Source organism: Aquarana catesbeiana, linkage group LG03, assembly GCF_042186555.1.
Source record: "Aquarana catesbeiana isolate 2022-GZ linkage group LG03, ASM4218655v1, whole genome shotgun sequence".
Taxonomy (NCBI): Eukaryota; Metazoa; Chordata; class Amphibia; order Anura; family Ranidae; genus Aquarana; species Aquarana catesbeiana.
This window is the reverse complement of record NC_133326.1, coordinates 20,715,194-20,734,890: the sequence shown is the minus strand read 5'-3', so window position 1 is coordinate 20,734,890 and position 19,697 is coordinate 20,715,194. Positions and strand designations below refer to the sequence as shown.

General features: G+C 44.7%; 1 protein-coding gene across 1 annotated transcript in view; it reads right to left on the bottom strand.

Annotated features, from left to right (window-relative positions):
* Positions 1–19,697, bottom strand: part of LINS1 (lines homolog 1) — a 59,841-nt gene that overhangs the window by 15,525 nt on the left and 24,619 nt on the right. Inside the window, exons 4-6 of the mRNA XM_073618368.1 lie at positions 18,801–18,890; positions 15,361–15,502; positions 12,625–13,203 (exon numbers count right to left, since the gene is read on the bottom strand). Coding sequence (XP_073474469.1) covers positions 12,625–13,203; positions 15,361–15,502; positions 18,801–18,890 — 811 coding nt within the window. The remainder of the gene's footprint in view (positions 1–12,624; positions 13,204–15,360; positions 15,503–18,800; positions 18,891–19,697) is intronic.

The following is a 19,697-nucleotide window of genomic DNA, read 5'->3' as shown; positions in this document are numbered from 1 at the left end:
ATATATTTTTGGGGGATATTATAGCAAAATGTAAAAAATAATGCGTTTTTTTCAAAATTGATGCTCTTATTTTGTTTATAGCGCAAAAAATAAAAAAAATTGCAGAGGCGATGAAATACCACCAAAAGAAAGCTCTATTTGTGGGAAAAAAAGGACGTCAATTTTGTTTGGGAGCCACATCGCACAACCGCGCAATTGTCAGTTAAAGCGACGCAGTGCCGAATCGCAAAAAACGCTCTGGTCAGGAAGGGGGTAAAATCTTCCGGGGCTTAATTTGTTTTATTGTTTTCACTAGTAATGGCGGCGATATGCGATTTAAAAATCAGGACTGCGACATTGCGGTGGATAAATCTGATACTAAGTGACACTTTTTGGGGACCAGTGACACCAATACAGTGATCAGTGCTACAAAAAACAAACACCCAACTGTCACTGTATAAATGACACTGGTAGGGAAGGGGTTAACATCAGGGGCGATCAAAGGTTAAGTGTACTCCTAGGGAGTGCTTACTAACTGTGTGGGGAATTCTATGACTTGGGGTAAAAAAAAAAAAAAAAAAAATACCCCACAGATCTTTGCTATTGCTTAGCAGAAGCACAAAATCTCAATTGTCCTCCCTCACAGAAAGGCAGTCTGCCTTGTTTACATAGGCAGACCACCGTTCTGCCCCTCCTGTGATTTATCGCGGGTGGCCGGCAGCCATCGCGGCCACCGGACCTGCTGATTGGCTCCTGCTGTGTCTAAATCACAGCGGGAGTTGTTCTCCAGCAGCGCTGCATACCTGGTGCACAAAATCAATAACAGGTACGCGAATTCACGCAGTCGGGCCGCAGTATACATGTGGTATGTGGTCCGGAAGTGGTTAAAGCCCAACTACTTAATGTACATGTAAATAGTGTTTGTTTGGGCCAAGCTGGCTCAACCCATTTTCCTGAGCCAATAAGTGAACGTGGTGGGCACACTGTATAAACTGTATGTAGCTAAGGCCACATAGAGTGTACAGGGCTGTGATCCTGGCAGTGGGATGAGAACTTCCCGTCCAGTTCCCGGAACAAAATGGAGTTGGACGGAGCCCTGCTCAGTCATTCACAGGAAGCTTTGTATTCCATCAAAGAATGCAAAGCTCCCTCTGATTGACTGAGGTGGAGATAGTAACGTCATCCACCCACCTCAGCCAAACAGAGGGAGCTTTCCATTAAATTTACAGAATACAAAGCTTCCAGTGAATGGCTGAGCAGTGCTCAGTCCAACTAATTTCTTTCTCGAACATCACGGGACACAGAGCCACAGTAATTACTGATGGGTTATATAGGTATCACTGGTGATTGGACACTGGCACACCCTATCAGGAAGTTCAACCCCCTATATAATCCCTCCCCCTTGCAGGGATACCTCAGTTTTTACGCCAGTGTCTTAGGTGATGGACGTGTAAAGATGTCCTGTGCTGAGCTCCAAAGGGAATATCCTAAGATCCTATACTGGGGCAAGCCAGGCGAACCGGATCCATTCAAAGTGTCTTTTCATGGCCGAATTGAATGGTACCCGGGCCTCGTGTCCGAAGAAACGAGGTTTTACCCGTAATGTTTCTCTTTTTAGAGAGCTGGACCCCGCAGATCAGAAAATGGCTTTAAACTTCCTAATTTCTGGCGAGGTGCTTTACGGTCCCAGAACTGTTGGATCCCCCTACTGATGGGGGCCCCAGTCTCTGACAGTTTTTTCAAACGGAGCCCACCGTGAGAGGTGAAGATTGGGTCTGTGTAAACAGCACCCTGCGGCTGGATAAGGTAAGAGGAGATTCCACAGAATTTTTGAGTTCTAGTGGCTTTTCTCCTTTAAGGTAAATGCATGCTATGCCTATTGTGACCACCGGGGGCTGCCAAGAGCACAAACCTACACATGCTGACTGTCTCAGGTGTTCAGTGCTAATTATTCCCAGCATCTCAAAGCAGGCTGCAAGCAGGTAAGGTGGAAAGGGGGGGGGATTTCTCATGTTTGAATGTTCCCCCCAGGCTAGAGAGGGGCCATAGGGGTCTAGAAAGTGGTTATACCACCCGGGCTCTGTGGCCTAATGGCCACCATCTCTGAAGATAGCCGTTCAGGCAGATCTTGTTACCAGTCTCCCTCCCTCCCCCCCCATCCCCAGCCTTTCTCCACAAGCATGACAGGAGAGTCGGCAGTGCGGGAAGCGCTCGTTTTTTTCAAAACTCGAGGGGGGGGGGGGGGGCGGTAGAGGAGGGGGCGGGATGTCAGCACAGAGTGTTTAGACTCCCACTCAGGCCAGCTGCAGCCTATTAGAGGCACTCTGTACAGGTGCACTCAGCCTTCTGAGAGACACAGAGCTGACGGTCGCATGTAAGGTGGGACACAGGCATTCTCCTAGGCAGCATTTACTGAAGTAACACCAGACTGAGCATTGGGTAGCAAGGCTTTTAGCCAGACTACATCGCTCAGCGGGCAGTGTTCATTTGTATACCTCACACCTTGTTGCTTTGCACTATGGGTAGAAGAGGTTCAAGCACCCCAGGAACCAGAGACACTAGGGGATCTCGTTCAGGTTCTGAGGGCCCCCTGTCGGCAGCACCCTCCCCCCTAAAGATGGGCCAGGGACGGCTAGCCAGGGAGAGCCATCGGGGTCAGGGGCTACACCTGCTTCTGGCACTTCAGCCCCTGTATATATTACACAAGAGGTTTTTTCCTCAACTATTAATGGTCTAGAGGAAAGATTAATGGCCGTGATTACGTCTTCACTCAGTGGAAGAAAACGCACTAGGCTTTCCTCTGTTCCCCAAGACCCTCAGACAGAGGAGCTCTGGGATAAAGGAGATGAATCCCTTTCAGAGGATCGGGATGGGATGGATGATTCCTCTTCGGAGGATTCAGGTGGAGAGGGATCCTCTGCGACTTCCCAAGAGGAGAAAGTCTTAGTGCAGATCCTCACTGGATTGGTCCGCTCCACATTTAAGTTGCCCATACCTGAAACTGCTAAAGAATCCTCTTCTGCTTTGGGGTCACTGAAACCTTTCCGAGCAGCACATGCTTTTCCTGTTCATACTTTACTTGAAAAGCTTATTTATTCTGAGTGGGATCACCCAGACAAACGTTTTTTTCCGCCGAGAAAGTTTTCAACACTTTATCCGATGGAAGAAAAGTTTATTAAAATGTGGGGAATTCCGGCTATTGATGCCGCCATTTCCTCAATAAATAATAGCCTGACTTGTCCTGTAGACAATGCTCAGATGCTCAGGGATCCTGTAGATAAAAGGATGGAATCCCTATTGAAGGATGTTTTCTCCTTAGCAGGATCAGTGGCCCAACCTGCAATAGCAGCGATTGGAGTCTGTCAATACTTAAGAGACCATGTTAAGCAGGTCATCAAAGTATTACCTGAACAGCAGGCCCAGGGGTTTGCTAACCTTCCAGCGGCCTTATGCTTTGTGGTTGACGCCATTAGAGATTCTATCGTGCAAACCTCCCGTCTTTCACTGGGGTTGGTGCATATACGTAGAATCCTATGGTTGAAAAATTGGTCAGCCGAAGCACCATGTAAGAAGCTACTGGCTGGGTTTCCATTTCGTGGTGCAAGGTTGTTTGGAGAGGACTTGGATAACTATATCAAGAGAATCTCTTGTGGGAAAAGCACTCTTACCTGTCAAGAAGAAGAGTAAGCGTCCCTCTTTCAAACGGACTCTTTCCCCAGCGCCGGGGGCTTCAGCCTCCAGGCAGTCTCGACGGCCGCCTCCATCGGGGTCCAGAGACAAGAGTCAACCCCAGGGACAAAAGAAGTCCTGGGGAAAGAAGCCTACTAGGCAAAACACTAAGACCTCTGCATGAGGGGGCGCCCCCGCTCACTCGAGTGGGGGGAAGACTGCAACAGTTCTCAGAGCTCTGGCACGAGGACTTCCAGGACAGATGGGTAGTCTCCACGGTAACCTTAGGGTACAAGCTGGAGTTTCAGGAATTCCCTTCTCCTCGGTTCCTCAGATCAAATGTTCCCAGAGACCCAGAGAAGAAGCAGTCGCCCCTTCTAGCGTTAGAGCGACTTTTGTCGCAGGAGGTCATTATGATAGTTCCCGCAAAGGACCAGGGATTGGGCTTCTATTCCAACCTTTTTACGGTCCAAAAGCCAAATGGGGATGTCAGGCCCATTTTGGACTTAAGGGATCTGAACCGATTCCTAAGGATTCAATCCTTCCGCATGGAATCAATTCGAACAGTAGTTCCCACCCTGCAGGGAGGAGAATTTCTGGCATCAATAGACATCAGAGATGCATATCTGCATGTGCCCATTTTTCCTGCTCATCAGAAGTTTCTGCGCTTCGAGGTAGGAGGGCGCCATTTCCAGTTTGTGGCTCTGCCTTTCGGGATAGCCACTGCACCTCGAGTGTTCACAAAGATCTTGGCTCCTCCTCTGGCCAGATTAAGGGCTCAGGGTATAGCTGTCATAGCATACCTAGACGACCTGCTCTTGATAGACCGGTCGGTAGCCTCTTTGAATGGAAACTTGAGGACCACGGTCAGGTATCTAGAACACCTGGGTTGGATCTTTAACCTAGAAAAGTCTTTCCTAAAACCAGTAAGAAGACTGGAGTATTTAGGTCTGATTATAGATACAAGCCAGGAGAAAATATTTCTACCCCAGGCAAAGATCACTGCTTTGAGAGAGCTGATTCTGACAGTAAGGACCAAGAAGGGTCCCTCAGTCCGCCTTTGTATGAGGCTACTAGGGAAGATGGTGTCTTCATTCGAAGCAGTTCCCTATGCTCAGTTTCACTCAAGAATGCTGCAACACAGTATTCTGTCGACCTGGAACAAGAAGGTTCAGGCATTAGACTTTCCGATGCACCTGTCGCATGCGGTGCATCAGAGCCTCAATTGGTGGCTCATACCCGAAAACCTGCAGAAGGGGAAATCCTTTCTACCGGTTACCTGGACGGTGGTAACAACAGATGCCAGTCTGTCAGGTTGGGGAGCAGTTCTGGAACAGGCTGCGGTCCAAGGGGTATGGTCCAAGACAGAGAGGACCTTACCCATCAACATTCTGGAGATCCGGGCGATACATCTAGCTCTAAAAGCCTGGACTATCAGGCTACAGGGATGTCCGGTCAGGATCCAGTCCGACAATGCCACAGCAGTGGCTTATGTCAATCATCAGGGAGGCACCCGGAGCCGAGCTGCTCAAAAAGAGGTGAACCAGATCTTAGTCTGGGCAGAGATGCATGTGCCATGCATATAGGCAGTTTTCATCCCGGGAATAGAGAATTGGCAGGCGGACTATCTAAGTCGCCAGCAGTTACTTCCAGGGGAATGGTCTCTGCATCCCGACGTCTTTTGGGCCATATGCCAAAGATGGGGGGTTCCAGATGTAGATCTCTTTGCATCCCGATTCAACAAAAAGATAGACAGATTTGTGGCAAGGACAAAAGATCCTCTTGCATGCGGGACGGATGCGTTGGTGATTCCGTGGCATCGGTTCTCACTGATTTACGCATTCCCGCCTATTCTGCTACTACCACGACTCCTTCGCAGGATCAGGCAGGAAAGGAAGTCGGTACTTCTGGTGGCCCCCGCTTGGCCCAGAAGGACTTGGTATGCAGAAATAGTAAGGATGACGGTAGGTTCCCCGTGGACACTACCGGAACGCCCAGACCTGTTATCTCAAGGTCCAGTGTTCCATCCTGCCTTACAAACGCTAAATTTGACGGTTTGGCTATTGAGACCCACGTTCTGAAGAGTCGTGGGCTCTCAGGTCCTGTCATATCTACCTTGATTAATGCAAGGAAGCCAGCTTCCAGGATGATTTATCATAGAGTCTGGAAGGCTTATATAACCTGGTGTGAATCCAGAGGTTGGCATCCCAGGAAATATGTCATAGGTAGAATCCTTGATTTTCTACAGATGGGATTAGAGATGAAGCTGGCCTTGAGTACCATCAAGGGCCAGGTTTCTGCTTTATCAGTATTATTTCAGCGGCCACTTGCTTCGCATTCTTTGGTACGAAACTTTATGCAGGGGGTGATGCGTCTTAATCCTCCGGTTAAAGCGCCCCTAAACCCCTGGGACTTGAATTTGGTCCTGGCTGTGTTACAGAAACAGCCTTTTGAACCAATAAGTCAGATTCCTTTGGTCTTGTTGACAAGGAAATTAATTTTTCTGGTGGCCATCTCTTCTGCTAGAAGAGTATCAGAATTAGCAGCTCTTTCCTGTAAGGAGCCTTATTTGATTATACACAAGGATAGAGTGGTACTACGCCCTCATCTTAGTTTTTTCCAGATCCCTGTTCTCCGGAAGAGAGATCTCTACATTCGTTGGATGTAGTAAGAGCAGTTAAGGCCTATCTAGGGGCAACTACTCAGATCCGCAAGACGGATGTTTTGTTTGTGCTGCCAGAGGGTCCCAATAGAGGACAGGCAGCGTCAAAAGCTACCATTTCTAAATGGATTCGACAATTGATCATTCAAGCTTACGGTCTGAAACAGAAGATTCCTCCGTTTCAGATCAGGGCACATTCCACAAGGGCTATTGGTGCTTCTTGGGCAGTGCATCACCGGGCCTCTATGGCTCAAATCTGCAAGGCCGCAACCTGGTCTTCAGTCCATACATTCACCAGATTCTATCAGGTGGATGTGAGAAGGCATGAGGATATCGCCTTTGGGCGTAGTGTGCTGCAGGCAGCGGTACAGGGTCCTCAGGTCTGATTGCACCCTACTTGGTCGTGGTTCCCCCCCCCTCAGGTAGCATTGCTCTGGGACATCCCATCAGTAATTACTGTGGCTCTGTGTCCCGTGATGTTCGAGAAAGAAAATAGGATTTTTTTAAAACAGCTTACCTGTAAAATCCTTTTCTTTCGAAGGACATCACGGGACACAGAGGTCCCGCCCCTCTTCTAATACACTATATTGCTTGGCTACAAAACTGAGGTATCCCTGCAAGGGGGAGGGATTATATAGGGGGTTGAACTTCCTGATAGGGTGTGCCAGTGTCCAATCACCAGTGATACCTATATAACCCATCAGTAATTACTGTGGCTCTGTGTCCCGTGATGTCCTTCGAAAGAAAAGGATTTTACAGGTAAGCTGTTTTAAAAAATCCTATTTTTGTTCTGGAAACAGGACAGGAAGTTCTCATCCCATTGCCATGTAGCGGAGGCTACATACATTACCATGCGCCAGGCAAGCCCACCTGTTAATGCAGTAAGCAGTTTGTTTGGGCCAGCTTGGCAAAAACCACCATTTAAAAAAAAAAAAAAAAAAAAAGGGCCATAAAATGTGGCGTTAAAGCCCAACGAGGACAATGGCTTAGACAATTACTTTATATAAACTAGGCATATAACAAACATGCTACCTACACAAAAAAAAAAAAAAAAAAAAAAAAAAAAACACACACCATACACACGTACCATCTAAAAACCACAAACAGCATTCAGGGTTATACAGCAGTGACCAAAAATCTTGGCACCTCTGCATTTGTCAGATAATGCACCACTTCACCCAGAAAATTGTTACAATTACAAATGTCTAAGAAATATTTATTTTTGTTTGTATTGGTGTGACACAAAAACGTGGAGAGACAAAAAGCCAAATCAAAAAGACACATTCCTCACAAAATTATTGGCACCTTCTCAATCCTAAAAAAAAAATTTGTAATGAAACTCACCTGTATCAATTAACAGGTGCTGACAATATAGAAATCACACTGGCAACCAGTTAAAAATGGTACAAAATTGACTCAACCTTTCTGTTGTGAGTTTTTCGTGCCACACAGAGCATGGAGAAAAGAAAGGAGCAGCAACAAACTGAGGGAGTAGAGAACAAAAATTGTGGAAAATCATGGACAATCTGAAGGTTAAAAAAGTCCATCTCCAGATATCTTCATGTTCCTGTGCTCACCATTGCCAAGAAGTTTACAGCCCATGGCACTGTATCTATAATCTCCCTTGGACGTGGATGAAAGAGAAAAAAAAAAAGACTAAAGATTGCAACAAAGTATTGTTTTGAATAGTGGATAAAGAACCTCGGTCAACTTCCAGACAAATTCAAGCTGACGGTACAACTGTCAGCTCGCACTATATGTTGCCATCTGAATGAAAAGGGGACGCTATGGCTGGAGACCCAGGAGGACCCCACTGCTGACAAACAAAAAGGCCAAATTAGAGTTTTCCAAAACTTAACTGAGGAAGTCAAAATCCTTTTGGGAGAATGTGCTGTGGACAGACTAAACTAAATGACAGATATTTGGTAAAGCCCATCATTCTACTGTTTTCAGAAAAAGAAATGAGGTATTTAAAGAATACGTTCCCTACAGTCACACATGGTGGAGGTTCACTGATGTTTTGGAGTTGCTTTTCTGCTTCAGGCACTGGGATGTCTTGACCCGATTCATGCCATAATGAACTCTGAAGACTACCAAAGAATTCTGGGGTGCAATGTAGGGCCCAATGTCAGAAAACTGGGTTTTCAGAAGAAGAAATTAGGTCTTTAAAGAATACAGATCTTACAATCACATGGTGGAGGTTCACTGATGTTTTGGGGGTTGCTTTGCTGCTTCAGGCACAGGATGGCAATATGAAATCTTAAGGCTACCAAAGAATTCTGGGGTGCAATGTAGGGCCCAATGTCAGAAAGTTGGGTCTCCGTCAGAGCTCATGGGTCTTACAGCAGGACAACAACCCAAAGCATGCATCAAAAAGCACCCAGAAATAGTTTAAGACGAAAGCGTTGGAGAGTACTAAACTGGCCAGCAATGAGTCTAGATCTAAATTTCATTGAGCACCTGTGGGTGGGGGGGGGGGGATCTCAATAGAGGAGTTGGGAAAAGGAACCCTTCCAATCAGATAACTGGAGCAGTTGGCAAAAGAAGAAAAAGAGCGGTCCACAATTCCAGTAGAGATGTACAAGAAACTCATTAATGGTTACAGGAAGACATTGATTTCAGCTTTGTCCACAATATTTTGTGCTACCAAATATTACTACATTTTGAAGATGCTAATCATTTTGTCCAGTCCATTTTTGGAGTTTTGCGTGGAATGTGTTAGATTTGGCTTTTTGTGTCCTACCAATGCAAACAAAAGAAATAAACATTTGTATTTGCAACAATTTTCTGGGCGAAGTGGTGCAGTATCTGACAAAAACGCAGGCAGGGGTGCCAAAATTTTTGGCCATGACTGAACCTAAAGACATGAAAATTCATTATGAGAAATTTTTTATATGGATAGAATTACGAAAAAGATATATTTTTTATCCAGAAAACAAAACCAAAAAAAAAAAAAAAAAATGGCCCACGCTACCTTGGCGTCAATTTGACTCCTAGTTATTCATTCCTTTTTACCACCAATTACTATCCCTTGCTATGATCACTTATGTCCCTTAAGTTCCCTGCAATCCTGAAGGTTCCCCTCTTTGTCCTGGATAAGCCGCATCTACGCGGTCAAGATGACCATCATTCCCAAAGTCCTTTATTATTTTCCACCCTTTACAGAGACTGCGAGGAGGCCTAGGGGTACCCAATTTAGCCAAGCACTGTCAGGCTGCCCAGACCTCCAGATTAACCCTGCTCCATGCTACCCGATATCCAGTTGTGGGGGCTCTTCGAACTCCAACAGCGCCCCTATTCCCCTTTCGGCTCCACTGTGGTTACCTCACAAGCTACGCCCCCCTCGCTCAGCCCGCTTATGTGTCATAGCCTTAAACTTTGGGACACTGTTCGCTACTCGTGTAACCTCATCTTCCCCTTTCTACAACTCCTCCCTATTTTTAAATAACCCCTTGTTCCTACCAGGCCATAATCAACTGAGCTCATACTCTTGGTGGTCTAACCATGGTTTCACAGAGGGTCAACATTTTCTCTCATCCCGTATTCTTCCCTCCTGGTCTTCCTTCCAGGACACCCATGAGGCGCCCTCGTCGGAATTCTATCGCTACGCTCAACTAAGCCACTGGGTCTCTTCACTGAGACGCAACTCCGTTTATCCTTTCCAAAAAACATTTTTCGCACGCCTTTGCCTGCATTCCCCTGGTGCCACAGGAGCAATCTTGAAAATCTACTCTTCTCTAAACGCTATAGACTTGCCGGGGGCCGCTTCTTATAAGTTGTGGTGGGAACAGGACTTAGACCTCTAGCGAATCCGGAGGACTGGAACAAGACTTGGTCCTCTGTGGCTAAATGCTCCCTCAACACGGCTACATTAGAAGCTGCATACAAAGTCCTTCTACAGTGGTACTGGGTCCCGGCCCGGCTAGCGAGCATGAACCCATCCTATAATGACTGGTGCTTTAGAGGATGTGGCCAATGGGGCAATATTGTACACATTTGGTGGGCCTGTCCTCATCTCATAGGGTTTTGGTCCAGGGCATTTGGACTCCTCATTTCATCTACCCATACGTAGAGATGCTAAATCTGCCTTGTTACACAGCCCGACTCAGGGCTTGTTTTCTTACCAACAGAAATTGGCAACTACCTTGTTTATTGCGTGCGGCCAAACAGGTTATAGCCAGAGCTTGGAAGTAGGCCCGCCGTCCCCTTTGCTATGGTGAAGAGAACTCTAAATGATCTCATGATCAGTGATAAAATGTTGAGCATTTTAAATGACTCTCACTCTAAATTACTTAAAGTATGGTCACCTTGGTGGACCCATGCTCTTCCCTACTTTGCACCCGAGCAGTCTGGGCCTCTCCTGAGAAAAGTTTTGTCACTGTTCCCTCCGGCAGAACCCCCCTCCCCCCCTTTACTTTCTCTTTTCTGGTCTGTACTTCCTTGTCTCTTCTCTCGCTCCTTCTTTTGCAATGGAGACCATACCTATGGCCGCCCTTGGCCTCTTGTTCTAGGGTGGCCCTGGATCCTCGGATTTGTACCACACCTCTTATTGGCTAGTGACCACCGTTGCTATATTTCAAACCCTTTTTTCTTAGTACCTCTCTAATGAAAGATCACCCTGACTTGTGAAAGGGGTATTCATTGGACCAGTATACGCATTTTCCTCTGCTGTGATCCAGTGCACCTGCATCTTGGGGCTCTAGCTAGTCGGCCCTTATGCTCTGGTGCTTTATACGAACCTATGGGGTGCCCCAAAAGGTCGCCCACTTGACAGCCAATACCTATTAAAGTTATTTGATTGTTATGCTCACTGAACTACACCCCAGCGTGGGTGAACGTTTGTCAAGATATTATACTTATTTCAATAAAAATTATTGTACCAGAAAATGGTTCATGGAGATCACAGCACCAATAAAATTCCTTTTGCTGCACAATAGCTAGTAAATTAGAACTATTACGCTTAAGGGCGGTTTCACATTTGCACGAAAACTGCGGGTTAGCTACGCTTTTACATAGACTTCCCAGGAGGTCCTGTGGTTTTGGTGCGGTTTCAGAAAGGGCACCAAAACTCCTGCATGCTTCTCCAGCTTTTTGAAACCGCACCAAAGCTGCAGGACCTCCTGAGAAGTGCATGGGAAAGCCCAGGTAACTCGTAGGAACAACGCAGGTTATCTGCACTTTGCCCAAATTGCAGGGGGACCAGCCCAGGGGCAGTGTGAAGCCAACCTTTAGGTGAACTCCAGGTATGATTTGTATTGTATAGTTACATTGGTCCAGCTTGGCACAACTTAAAGTGGAGTTCCACCCACTTTTACAACTCTTCAGCATCCCTCACTAAACTGTGCACTGTAAACGAATTGGATATTTTTACATTTTTTTCTCAGCACCTACTGTATATCTGCTGTATTCATTTTTCACTTCCTCCTCCCTGGCCGTGGCTCATCGCATCATTTCCTGTTTGCAATGCCTTCTGGGAAGGGGCGGCAACTTCCTCTCTCACTGCTGTTGCTATGGAAACCTGACCTGAAACCTATTACACTGCTTGTGCTGCACTGAGCATGTGCGAGATCTGCAAGGATGAGATGCAGGAAGAAATACGGTCTGGCTTCAGATGCCCACACTTAAGATGGCCACGGCCTGCTGTAAGTTTATAAAATAAACTACTGGTATAAGCTAACAAAACAGACCTTAGTTTACAGACCAACTTTACTAGAATACATTAAGCTTGTGTATTATTGGGGTATTTTTATTTAAAAAGTATAATTTCGGCCAGGACACCACTTAAAGAATGTATATCTTATACCTGAGGACCATTTGGGAAGCTAACAATCTCTGTAGTAGTTGGCACTACTAAAGTGATCACTGTAGTCTTCTGGGTCCTGTGCCAAGTGGCTGCCCCCATTCACAGAACACCTTGTAATTTTTTTGCAATGAATACAAGGTGTTCCCTAATTGGATGAAGGGGAGAGGAGGAGCTGTGATGTCACAATCTCCACCTCACCCAATCAGAGTATGCCTTGTATTCACTGAAACAAATACAAGGTGTTCTGTGAATGGCAGCAGTGTGCAGTGGGGCAGCCACTCAGCACAGGATGCGAAAGGTCGCAGCAATCACCGTAGCAGCGCCAACTACTACAGTGATTGTCAGCTTCCCCGGCGACCCCTCGGGTGCGAGATGTACATACTTACATTAGTCCCAGATAATATGCAATTAAGACCATATCTGCAGTTCAGATTTAACATCAAATGTCCTATACTACACTAAAATAACTATATGGCAGTACATGGATGATTTTTGTGGTTGATTGCATTACCTGATTCTCCATTATGGACCTGGATTTCCAGGGCTCTAAGAACAGACAGACAGGTGGCTCCCAGGATGACTAGGTCAGGACCACGCTCTGATCCATCATTAACACCTCCAAAGCTGCTTGATCTGTCACTAACAGGGACCTGCAGGAGCCAACCCTCCTGCACAGCACCCAGCAGTGTCCCAGCCAGGGCAGCCATGTCCTCGTCCAACATCGCATCTTGCTGGTTTGACAGAATGCGGTGAGAAGGCAGGAAATCCTCCCCAGCTTTACAGAGCAGGCATCTTTTTAGCACCAGTATAACCTGTTTCTTCATAAAGTATGGAACAGGAGAGGAAATGATGTTCAAAGTCTGAGGCAGGAAGGCCGACAGAACTTGTTTGCAAAGGGAGACATTTAATTTCAGTTGTGTTCTTAAGGCAACCAAGGTTTCTATAAAATCCAGCAGACGGGAGAGGTGGCCGCTGGGCTCTTCAACTAGTGCAAGTGGCTGGCACAGGGGGTTTGACAGGAAAGTGATGACGGTAGAAAAGTGTCGTTCAAAGACATTCTCAAGAGGAACCAAGATCATCAGTAGACGGTCTGGAAAACATAAGAGTACGTATTACTATTCCGGTCAATTTTTGACCATTCATAGAATCACCAGATTTAGCATCTTATGTACCCTTTATTCATTTACATAGTTCACATTTAATACATTGTCATGTGGACATACATGTTCAGTATGGGTTATAAGTCATAGTTACATTTATGTGAGTGAGGTGGATGTATGTTTTTAGGTGTGTGTAGATGGGTGTTAGTGCCATTTTAAAAGTTCTAAGTTTTTATTTGATCTATGCAATAAAATGTTTATTCTACTTAGCCCAGTGATTTGATTCTTTTTCCATAGAACACACCCATTTCATTTTTTTTTTCCTTTAAGGAGGTGGTTGTGCCAAATCTGTTTAGTGAATTCAGTTTTTCAATATTGCTCTCACTGGAGAGCTCCCACCTCTTTTGAATTATTATTCATTTTTAGACGTTGGCTCCTGTTGTGTACATATATGATGTTACGAATTAGGATGATGTGGAGGGTCAAAAGTTTGTGTTTAGGCATCTAGTGGTGCCTATAAAATTATAAAGCTCAACACTTCCAATCAAGAGATGGTCTACTCACCGTCACCTCCACACCCTTCTATTGGGCAGAAAAGCCACCCCAAAATAGAAAGATACTCTCATTGCAAAAGGAGCCAGCAAGGTGGGCAATTGTTAATGCCAAAGGTGAGTGGGTCTTACGCCCAAAGTGAAGGCCTCTAATAAAGAAAAAAAAAATATATATATATATATATATATATATATATATATATATATATATATATATATATATATATATATATATATATATATATATATATATATATATATATATATATATATATATATATATATATATATATATATATATATATATATATATATATATATATATATATATAATCTGATGGGACACAGAAGGTGATATCTAGTGGTGCTGGGTTCACTTTAAGCTTGGGTTCACACTGAAGGCATTCAGCTGAACTCCCACGATTTCAAACCCGCATTTCAGAGACATCTGTGCGGGTTCATGCACAGGATGTCTATTGAAATTGCCAAAAGTATTGCAGGAACTTTTGGGAATCGGTGCGGCACTGCAAAGTCAGCATTGCACCGATTCGGACGGTGCCGTTGTGAGAAATAGGTAGGAGTTTGACATGTCAAAATGGCCCGATGTGAACGTGGGCTAAAAAGGAGGTCATCTTTAAAAAAAAATAAATAAATACACATTTTTTTTTATTTTTTTTATTCCCCCCCTGCAAAAAGAACCACCAACAACAACAACACACTTTTTATTTATTTTTTTACTTGTAGTCTGGAAAGCATTGCACCTGCAATTATCAGATCGCAGATGCCATGCAGGACTCCTGCTGACGTCAGTGTATCTGTTTGCTCCTACCTTGCATGGGCAGGCAGATACACCGACAGGAAGAGAATGAACTACCAGAGCGCTTAATAGGCGCCATGATAGTTCATTGAAACTGCAAGCAGATAGCCGCAAAGGCTGCTGTTACTTGTAGTTCGCCATTCACAGAACTCTAAATTAATGATGCGGTCAGGCAGGCATGGCCCAACATGGCAGTTTCTTTTTCTTAACTAGTGACAGCAAGCGGGGGGACAAGATCCCCCACTTGCTGTCACTACAGGCAGCGGCTGCAGGGGGGTAAACATATTACATGTTCCACCTTCAGAACGGATGTAACATGTTCCCAAAGGTGAACTTATCCTTTAAAAGTAAACAGGCAAGGGAGAAAATTACCAGGCTAGGAAGGTTTTTACATATATATAAAAAAAAAAAAAAAAGTGGACAGAATGCTTTTGATACCAGTAATGGAAAAACAAAAATTTTCGGTGTATGTATAGCCACAACTTTTTTGTTGATCGAGTATGATAAAGGAGACTGAAATAAGGAAATTCCCATCTCAGAGAGACATCACCTCATTTTCTGTCTAGGTGACAACGGTCACTAGGACAAATAGTGATGTGAATCTCCCCAGCAATAACATGGCAGAGGGTCTAAACACTTCCCCCAATCTACCAAGCACAAAAAAGAAAAAAAAAAAAAAAAAAAAAAAAGAAGGGGGGGGGGGGCAGATAAGGGAAGGACAGGTTTGCATTTACATAAATCACTGATATTAGCAAACATCTACATGTAATTCCTCTTACCTGCCTTCTGTAGCTTTTCATCTGTCAGGAATCCTTTACAAACATATACCAGAGATGTCAGGCATGGGATGAATGTTTGTGATCCAGGATCCTGGCAAAGAGTATACAGACAGAACTGCAGCCAGTGGGCATTTACCTCATTCTAGAAAGATGTACACAAAAAAAAAAAAAACATGTGCTTAACATTTACAATGCTTACAGTGGTTAAGTCTAAAAAGGTCATTTCACCTTAAAAGCATTCTCTGCAAGGGAAAAAAACCCTCATGTTTTGCTTCTCCCCGCCCCACCAGTCCCCCCTAAATATTACTACCTACCTGAGCCTGATCTCGATCCGCCGTTGTACCAGAGAGCAGCGGAGATGCTGCTCACTCTTTTCACTGGCTCAGAGACAACAGCAGGAGCCATTTGCTCTTCCTGCTGTCAGAGCCCGTTAGGAGAGAGTGAAGGTGGGGGGGGGGGGGGGGGGTGGCTATAGAAACAAGCAGCATTGCCTGGGGATTGAGCCCACAGGTGTGCCACAACGGGAAGTGGCTTCAGGTGGTAACACACCAAGACTAGGAGGAGCCAGGAGCACTGACGGGGGACCCCAGAAGAGGAGGATCGGTGCTGCTCTGTGCAAAACCATTACACAGAGCAGGCAAGAACATCATGTTTGTTATTTAACCACTTGCTTACCGATACCCCCTTCGTGACCAGGCCGATTTTCAGCTTTCAGTGCTGTCGCACTTTGGAGCGGCGATCATGCAACATTAACCATATGACATTTTTATAATTTTTTGGGGGACAAATAGAGCTCTCTTTTGGTGGTATTTAATCACCACTGAGTTTTTTGTTTTTTTGTTTCGCAAAAAATAAATAAAATAAAAAAAATTATTATATGGAAATTTTTTTTTTTTTTTTTTTTTTAGTTCGTTATAAAATTTTGCAAACATTACATTTTTCTCCTTCACTGATGCGCGCTGATGAGGTGGCACCAATGGGCACTGATGGGGCTGCACTGATAATCAAGGCACTGATGGTCAGTGCCCTCATTATCTGTGTACATGTTCCCTGTCAGGATTGCTGGGTATCGGCTCTCCTCACGCTGTGACAGCGCATGAGGAAAGGACTGCCGATAACCAGCAATTCTGTTTACATTGTGATCAGCCCTTTTCCACTATCTGTGATCCTTTGGACACAGCGATCACAGAGTGTGCCAGATGCACGCAAGGGGCATGGTACCAGGGGGACATCCATGGACGCCCCTCCGGAAAGAGCAGAGCTGTAATGGTCCTTCGGCTATAGCATGGTTAAAATATAAATAAATTGGCGCTTACGATTGCTTTATTTATTTCAGGTACTTATATAGCGCCGTCAATTTACGCAGAGCTTTTACATATACTGTATATTGTACATTCACATCAGTCCCCAATCTTAAAAAGGAGCTTACAATCTAAGGTCCCTAACACACATTCATACAGTGGGGACGGAAAGTATTCAGACCCCCTTACATTTTTCACTCTTTGTTATATTGCAGCCATTTGCTAAAATCATTTAAGTTCATTTTTTTCCTCATTAAATGTACACACAGCACCCCATATTGGCAGAAAAACACAGAATTGTTGACATTTTTGCAGATTAAAAAAAGAAAAAAACTGAAATATCACATGGTCCTAAGTATTCAGACCCTTTGCTCAGTATTTAGTAGAAGCCCCCTTTTGATCTAAAGCCGCCATGAGTCTTTTTGGGAAAGATGCAACAAGTTTTTCACACCTGGATTTGGGGATCCTCTGCCATTCCTCCTTGCAGATCCTCTCCAGTTCTGTCAGGTTGGATGGTAAACGTTGGTGGACGGCCATTTTTAGGTCTCTCTAGAGATGCTCCATTGGGTTTAAGTCAGGCCTCTGGCTGGGCCATTCAAGAACAGTCACGGAGTTGTTGTGAAGCCACTCCTTCGTTATTTTAGCTGTGTGTTTAGGGTCATTGTCTTGTTGGAAGGTAAACCTTCGGCCCAGTCTGAGGTACTGAGCACTCTGGAGAAGGTTTTCGTCCAGGATATCCCTGTACTTGGCTGCATTCATCTTTCCCTTAATTGCAACCAGTCATCCTGTCCCTGCAGCTGAAAAACACCCCCACAGCATGATGCTGCCACCACCATGCTTCACTGTTGGGACTGTATTGGACAGGTGATGAGCAGTGCCTGGTTTTCTCCACACATACCGCTTAGAATTAAGGCCAAAAAGTTCTATCTTGGTCTCAGACCAGAGAATCTTATTTCTCACCATCTTGGAGTCCTTCAGGTGTTTTTTTAGCAAACTCCACGCAGGCTTTCATGTGTCTTGCACTGAGGAGAGGCTTCCGTCGGGCCACTCTGCCATAAAGCCCCGACTGGTGGAGGGCTGCAGTGATGGTTGACTTTATACAACTTTCTCCCATCTCCCGACTGCATCTCTGGAGCTCAGCCACAGTGATCTTTGGGTTCTTCTTTACCTCTCTCACCAAGGCTCTTCTCCCCCGATAGCTCAGTTTGGCCGGACGGCCAGCTCTAGGAAGGGTTCTGGTCATCCCAAACGTCTTCCATTTAAGGATTATGGAAACCACTGTGTTCTTAGGAACCTTCAGTGCAGTAGAAATTGTTTTGCAACCTTGGCCAGATCTGTGCCTTGCCACAATTCTGTCTGAGCTCTTCAGGCAGTTCCTTTGACCTCATGATTCTCATTTGCTCTGACATGCACTGTGAGCTGTAAGGTCTTATATAGACAGGTGTGTGGCTTTCCTAATAAAGTCCAATCAGTATAATCAAACACGGCTGGACTCAAATGAAGGTGTAGAACCATCTCAAGGATGATCAGAAGAAATGGACAGCACCTGAGTTAAATATATGAGTGTCACAGCAAAGGGTCTGAATACTTAGGACCATGTGATATTTCAGTTTTTCTTTTTTAATAAATCTGCAAAAATGTCAACAATTCTGTGTTTTTCTGTCAATATGGGGTGCTGTGTGTACATTAATGAGGGAAAAAAAATGAACTTAAATGATTTTAGCAAATGGCTGCAATATAACAAAGAGTGAAAAATTTAAGGGGGTCGGAATACTTTCCGTCCCCACTGTACATACACATACTAGGGACAATTTAGACAGGATCCAATTAACCTAGCAGCATGTCTTTGAAGTATGGGAGGAAACCGGAGTACCCAGAGGAAACCCATGCAGGCACAGGGAGAACATGGAAACTCCAGGCAGGTGGTGTTGTGGTTGGGATTCGAACCAGCGACCATTCTTACTACTAAAAGTGCTACCCACTACACCATGGGCATAGTTTTAAACCTCGGAAATGAGAAATAAATGCTTCATACTACTAAAGATGAGAGAATATATGATCAAATACAGACAAAAGGATAAATATAAAAAAACATCACTGTACAGGTAAAGAGTACATGTCAGAGAGCAGATTAGATACCTGATATTTTAGTTGATATAGCACCAAAAAAGAGAGGCACTTGGAGGAGATATGTGACAGCACCTTATCAGAAGTATTTGATAGTTTGACCTTTAAAGAAAATTAATATCATTAAACACAAAATACTGTAATATAATTAGCTCATATGTAAAACAGGCAAAAAAATAAATAAATAAAAAAAAACTGGTCAGGAGGACCACAAAACAATTCATGGATACATCCCCCTTGTAGATGCCAAAACAAACATTTTATTTTTTCTATTCAACTTTCACTCTGTCCCTTTGCACGGTGTTAATTTGGACTTCAAAATTTCAATTTAGTTTTAATCCTAGTCTTTACTAAAATGCAATTTTAGTCATCTGAATTGGTTTTAGTCATATTTTAGTCAACTAAAATCTAATGGGTTCAGGAAAATTGTAATGGATTATTTAAAAATTTTTCTAGACTTTCCAAACTCATATACTCCTGGAGCAAAAATCTATTAGTTTTTATTTATGGTATGAGGGATTGAAAACCAAGTTTCATAAACAAAAATATTGCTTTTTGACAAACAGCAGTGCAACTTTAACCACTTCCGGACCGCCTTCTGCACATTTACTGCAACAAGGCGGCCCGGCTGCTCAAAACGACGTAGCTGTACGTCACTTCGTGCAGTAGTGCCTGGGGACGCGTGGGCTGATTGGACAGAGGGGGAGCCAATCCACGGGTCCGGTGGACGTGATGTCTGCTGACCACCTGCAATCGTTCCCCAGAGAGGCAGAACAGCGATCTGCCTATGTAAACAAGGCAGAGCGCCGTTCTGACAAGGGGGGACACAGATCTTCTGTTCCTGCTAAGCAGGAACACGGATCTCTGTCTTCACCCAGACCATCCCCCACACAGTTAGCAAGCACCCCC